General features: G+C 40.2%; 1 protein-coding gene across 7 annotated transcripts in view; it reads left to right on the plus strand.

Annotated features, from left to right (window-relative positions):
* Window positions 1–3,863, plus strand: part of NRK (Nik related kinase) — a 97,479-nt gene extending 93,616 nt beyond the window's left edge. For all 7 annotated transcript variants that reach the window (XM_064712538.1, XM_064712532.1, XM_064712535.1 and 4 more), the window contains one exon: window positions 68–3,863. In XM_064712538.1, coding sequence (XP_064568608.1) covers window positions 68–151 — 84 coding nt within the window. In that variant the 3' untranslated portion in view covers window positions 152–3,863. The remainder of the gene's footprint in view (window positions 1–67) is intronic.
* Window positions 3,864–6,707: the final 2,844 nt, after the last annotated feature.

Raw genomic sequence — 6,707 nt, forward strand, 5'->3', positions numbered from 1 at the left:
AATATTTTCATAAATATAAACTGACAGTAGCATCTTTTTTTTTTCTTCTTTTTTTTTCCCTTTCAAGGTGTTCTTTGCATCTGTACAGTCAGGAGGCAGCAGTCAAATATACTTTATGACTCTTGGTCAAAATGTACTATTCAACTGGTAAAGCACATCAAAATGAAGGCAATGAAAAAATTCCCTGTAGGTAGCAGTGTAAAATTCTCAGAGGTAATATACACAAATTTGCACTTCTTACCTACAAAAATCTTGTCATTATTGACTTATTAAAATTCATATTCTTTCAGTCTGGAAAGAATTCCATTTTACTGTTGAAGTATTGCAAACATGTTTAGTTTGTCTTTCAAAGTATGTTGCAAACAAAGATTGTATTAGGAGACTTTAGTGAAGAATGTAGCCAATATAAGAAGCTCCTGTACTCTGACAAATGGACAGTTACACCTTCACAGGTAATGTTGGTATCTTGAACTGAAGTCACTTTTTATGGACAGTGACAGCTGTAGGTAGATACAAAATCACAGTTGGAATCTATTTTGAATTGGGTTTGGGCTCCTTTTGCAGTTTAAGCGAGCTGTTACTGTCACCAAGATGAACTTGAATGACTTGTCCAAGCCTTACAACAGGGAAGGAGTAAAAGGGTTTGTGGTGGGTCCCAGCCAGACCAGAAGGCTTGAGGGATCCTCCTTGGACCTTGAGGGATCATCCCCTGTGCTGGGTGGACAGGTGTGTTTCAGTACAGAGTTGTACAAATAGTTAATTCTGAACATGTGCCCCAGCTGGGAGATTTCTACCAATGCAGGGAGGGACAGATTTTGTGTTTCTCTCAGGGCTGGATGCCTGAGCCCATAGACACAGTTACTGTAGGATGTATTTGTAAAAACTGTTTAAATACTCAGTCAAAATTATAGATGCATAAAGCATTATGAAACAGAACCTGTAACTTTCATTCACAGCTGGGACCCACACTTATATGAATTGATTTAAAGGCACTACCCATGTATATAAAGAAGGGCACAAGAGCAGGCACTTTCTTTTCTTCCTTCTTGCTCTTTCACATGAAGCCTTTGTGTACTTGTATGTAAATATAATCTTTCCACAAAGGATATTAACAAATGTATTCTTAATATAGCTATGAAAATATCCAAAGAGTTAATCTATTATAAATAGAAAATATAAATATCCAGGTGCTTTCTATGCTAATTATACCTAAATAAAGCTGCGTCTTCTAGTGTTATTGGTGCCAGTGTTTCTGCATAAACTCTGTTCTCAGGGGCTTATAAATTGGCCATAAAACTATAGAGATATAATATATACATATATATATGTACACACTATATACAATCATATACTATGATTCAATTTTAAGGTTTAATGTAGTCCTTATGTAGCTGATTTTTGGATGTGCTTTGAAAATCTAGAGCATCAAATGTAATACAAAAGAGCTCATTCCAGACATGATACAGTAGGGATAATGCTGCGGGCAAAAGTGAAATCACTAGTTCCAGTGCTTGAAAATAGGTGTTTTTACTTGAAATATTTGATAGTGAAGGGTGCAGGAAAAGTGTGTTGGAATATCTGCTTGTCTACCTCAAGGATGATGGTTCTGTGTTGATAAGAGGCAGAGAGAGTTGTTGGAGCTGGTAGCTGTGCTGTCCCGTGTGCCAGTCTGGGTGCTGGCAGTGATGCTGTGACTGACAGGTGCTCAGACTGTGTCCCTGTGCTGTCCCAGCAGGGAATCAAACCAGGGGCTGTTCACCCTTCCCCCTGTTCCCTGGGCTGGCACCTCCCTGCTGCAGGCAGGTCAGAGGTGCCTGCACTACTGCTCTTATGTTTTTGGCTGTCTGGAGGACTGCACTTTCCAAAGTTACTAACCTAGCACTTTTCACAGGCACTAGCTTATCTCAAAACCTATAGTGCTTTTTAATGAAGAATTTTCCTTTTAAATGTTTAACTAACAGAAAAATAAGCCTGAAGCCATACTAAAAAAATACATTTAAATACTCAAAGTGGTTCTTAATGTATGTGAGTGATTAGCTTGTGCAGACTTGAAACCTGAATGGAAACTGCTTGAGCAGAGCTGTGTGACAACAGGAGCTCTGTTGTAGTAATGTTCCTGCCTGTTGCCAGGGCCAGGGCTGGGGCACATGAGCAAAGCCTGGCTTTGCTTCCCGTGCTGCTGAACATTTGGGCTCGTTGCATTGGACTGATAGATTAAACAAACAACAGGGGGGGAAAAAAGCCACCAACAAAACCAAACAAGTCCAAATCTATAACAGAATCAGAGATGAAAGTTACAATTACTGGCAAAAAGTAAGTTGGAGACAATCAATTTATAAGCAACTTACTTTTGACTTAAGAGTCAAAAGACTTAAGAAACTGAAGGAAGAGCAGCTTTCATTTTGCACACAATAGGTGTACAGAACTTGCAGAGCTGCTCGTGCTGTAAGTAATCAGTGATCCAGGCTGCCCTGTATTATTTTGGAAGTGTGCTTATCTCAGCAGCCTCTGCACTACAGAGGATGCATGGGATTTGTCCCTCCCCTGTTCTGGTGCCAACAGGTAGGAGGCTGGTATTTTCCTGATGCTAGGGACTAGTTAAAAAGAATTTAGCAAAGAACAGTGGGAATTTATAACAAGTCATATGAACAGATTAAAGAAGCAAATGTGATCAAGCTTAAGTTTACTGTAGCAGAAAATTACAATGACAATACGTTGACACACTGTGAAAAAGTTTAACTCTATGTTAAAAGGGAAAAAATCCAAACAACCACAAGTTCAAGAGAGGGAATGTGCACTATTGCATAGGGATTATAATTCATTCTGTTTCCCTCTGCTAGCTTTCTTCTTTCCAGCTCCAATTCAAGGCAGTGAGTTGGATTTTCATCTTCTATTCACTGTAAAAAAAAAAAAAAAAAAACAAAAAACTTTCTATGTGTAATTATGGAAAGCATGAGGCACTTAGAGGTGAATGCTTTTGAAGGATTTAGAAGTGGTATTGCAAATAGCAACAGCAACTGAATGCAACAAAGAGAAACCCGTGGCATTGTCCCTCTATCAAGAGATAGTCAGAAAGGCTGAAGATGAGAAAGAGCTCAGAGATGTTGAGAAGAGTAACAGAAGAAAGAGGAAGTGACTGAAGAGGAGGGAAAAGCTGAAGAAAAGAAACACAAGTAGCCAAAGGTAAGGGAGTGGATGTCTGGCACAGAATATTGCTGTAGGAGGAATACAAAAGGTTAAAAGATGTTAAGGAAAAGAAAGTAGCCAAAGAAATGGAAAGGTGTCTGAAGTGACTGGGGGGCACTGAATGAGGGAGTATTTTGAATAACTGTTCAGCTCAAAGCAAAAGGACAAAGGTCAGAAGAAAAAAATGTAAAAATCCAGTAACCAAGGTTACCCAGACATAATTTTAACTATGCAAAATGTATATCAAATTTGTAATTTCATTTATGAGGTGTTTCACTAGCTGTTCCCTTTCACTAACTTTTAAAACCAAGGACTAAACTGCTTAATGTGTTTTCCTAGTGATGTCACTTTGACATGAAAAAATGCTACAGGGGCAGAATGTTGAGGATCCATGTCATTAACCCTTTGGTACAGGCAGTCTCCTAATGACAGGTGGTGCTCACAATGTTGCATTTGCCACACAAGATTGTGCTGACGCTGCAGCAATGTAGAACTGTGTGTATGTGCCTGCTTTCATTCTAGGCATGGTGCACTCTCTTTTGCAGCCTGAAGCTTGGCACATGACTCCAAAACCTGGGAACCATGCAAGTTGTGTACTGTACACTGTGTATTGTTCTCTCATGTGGAAATTGTACAATTGAAACAGCAATAAAAATACTCTGAAAAATCAAAACTAGTATCACACTTGTAATGATTCTGTTATGTTGATATCAGCTTTGTAAAAATTGTAGAAACCTTTGTTATTGTTTTCCAAATCCAGTCACCATCCTTAGGGAAACATCCATATCTGCCTGAAGGGACAAAACAAATATATATCCTTGTATGGATAAAGATGTCCAAGTGACAGTGTGAGAGTTCAGAGTGGACAGAGTGCACCTGAGGGTGACAGCCAGGGCTGTGCTGAGTGTGTTGCTAATGAGCTTCACTGCACTTGTGTGTGTCTGCCCTTCTCTTCACACAAACACCCCGTGCCTCAGGGCTGGGGAACTACAGCAAAGTGACAGCTTGCAGCCATTGATGCTACAAGAAGTGGCTTTAGTGCACATCAGCCTGAGTGCCAGGTTAGCCCAAGTCACTTTTTCTCAAGTAAGCTCACACAGTCTTTATTGCCACTGGCATTGTTTCTCCAAAGGCCACCATAAAAGCTGGGTTACAAGTTCAGATCCAGGGTTAAACAGCTCTATTTAAGTTAAATGAAGCATAAGCAAACCTGCAGTCTGTAGGAAAGACTTCTATAGATTTTAAAACCTGTGCAGTATGTCAAAGTTCCACACATCAAAAGTGTAAGAAATTTTCCTGCTGATAACTCACCACTTTCTTAAACTGCCTTTCAAAGTGCAGAGAGCTGATTAAAGGGCAAGGGTGTGTCAGGTGAGTAATCACCCAAAATGTTCTTTTAGCATTACTTAACCACTTCTGTTATTCTCTTAGAAGATTTAACAAAAGCACCTAGGAAATAATGATGAAATGCATCAGAAAAACTTTTCTATTTTTGTCCTCAAAACACTTTGTGGTGAACAACTTTTACAGTAAGCTTTATGATCTTGCACACCAGCTTTTTTTTTTTTAATCTAGAGCATCACAGTTTATTCTTTTGTGCCTTTCATTTCTCCAATGTATTTTAATGTAATATCTAACAGAATGTAATAACATCCTCCTGTTCAGCATAGCTCATTCCTCACTGTCACTGCTGTAAAGGCTAACTAGTCTTTTCTTAAGGTGTGTTGTATATAAAACCCAAGATATTTGACTGCTAATTGTCTCTGAGAATTTGAGACTATTGAGTGACATGGGGTGAACACAAGTATTGTTTAGCACACTTGGTTGTAGGCATATAAAAATCATATTGTCTTCAATGAGCTGCTTGCACACCCTGATGAAGCAGGCTCAGCACAACACAAAGCCCTCAGTTCTTGTGATGTGGTACAGCCATCTGCTGATGGCTCCTCTCCAGGCATTACTGATTCATTCTCTGAGTGTTTCTCAACTTCCAGTTTCTAATCCAGTCATATCAGTCCCACTGTTCTGTTATGGTAGGGAAATTACATCTAGATGAACTCACAGCATAACCTTTTTAAAACTTGCTGTTGACACGCTGACAGCAAGAGATTTAGCCTTGTTCCAGTTTTGAAATTTGTGTGTTAGCTGGACCTCTGCTGGTGAGAAAGAAGGCAGCAGGAGCAAGTGCCTAAGAGAAGGAGCAATCTTGTATCTGCAGCTGCAATGCACACAGATTTATCCAGTATAAAGTATTAACTCAGCTATCAGTCCCCATCAGTCCATTACCACTCCACAAAAGCTTCAGCTTCAATGAATGAAACCCCAGTGACCCACAATAAAAATGGCAACAAATGCACATGTAACAATAACCTGTGTATGAATAAGTTTCTTCTGCAAATCTCATCATGAGCACAGACAAAAGTGGAGATAAGCTGGGGGCCTTCCAGAGATTGCCTCATTATACCCACAGGTTATTTAATAACTTAAAAAAATGTACACCATAGATATCCATTGTGTGTGATGTGAAATCATATCCTGTGCAAGATCATTTGTTCATTTTTGTAAACTGTAAATGCCATTTTATCAGTTCACACAAGTCATGTGTTTACTGGGGAAGAAAGACACCCTGTGGAAGTTTTACCCAATACTCAGCTTCAACATAACACAAATGACTGATTTATTTTAAATTTTCTCATTGAGGAATGCACTGTGATTATCATAAAATCCATAGTGTCATATCATTCCTAGAGAATTCTTAAGGCCAGCAAAAGCTTGTGCTTTATACCCCTTTGTCTAGTTTTTCAGTCTATTTTAAATGATTCAGGTGACAGGTTTTCCAATTTCCCCATGGCAAATGCTCCACAGTAACAAAGGCAGTAGACCAAGGATACAGCTGTGCTCAGGCTGGAGGAACTGCTCTGGCCCAGCATCTGAGACAGCTCTGCCTAAGCTGCAGCCACACTTCTGCGTTTCCAGCCTATCTGGACCAGTGACACTATAAAGAGTGGAAGTTGCAACTCTTCCTGGCCTTTTTTTTCACCCCTCTCCTCACTCTGTCCTGCTGGAATGGCTGGGGTGGGCAGGGATCTCTGGAGAACATCAAGTCCAAGCCTGCTGCTAAAGCAGGGTCATGCAGAGCAGGAACTCATCCAGACAGCTTCTGAGTATCTCCAGAGGAGACTCCACAACTTCTCTGGGCAGCCTGTTCCAGTTCCAGATGATTTACCTGCCTAGGGTTAGGGTTTCTTAAGCAGAAAGCCCCGAGCCCCAGGCACACTGCAGCTGCTTCTGCCCTCAAAAGAAAATTTTCCTCCTATCCAGATGGAACTCTTTGTGTATTAGCTTGTGCCTGTTGCCCCTTATCCTGTCACTGGGCACCACTTGTTCCCATTCTCCTTATACCTGTTTTTCAGACATTTGTGGGCATTGATAAAATCCCCTCTCAGTCTTGTAATTCTCTGGTTTCAGCAGGCTCAACTCCCTCCACCTTTCCTCATAAAAGGTGTGTCCTCCACTAGAAA

This window comes from Zonotrichia leucophrys, chromosome 4A (assembly GCF_028769735.1).
Source record: "Zonotrichia leucophrys gambelii isolate GWCS_2022_RI chromosome 4A, RI_Zleu_2.0, whole genome shotgun sequence".
Lineage (NCBI taxonomy): Eukaryota > Metazoa > Chordata > Aves > Passeriformes > Passerellidae > Zonotrichia > Zonotrichia leucophrys.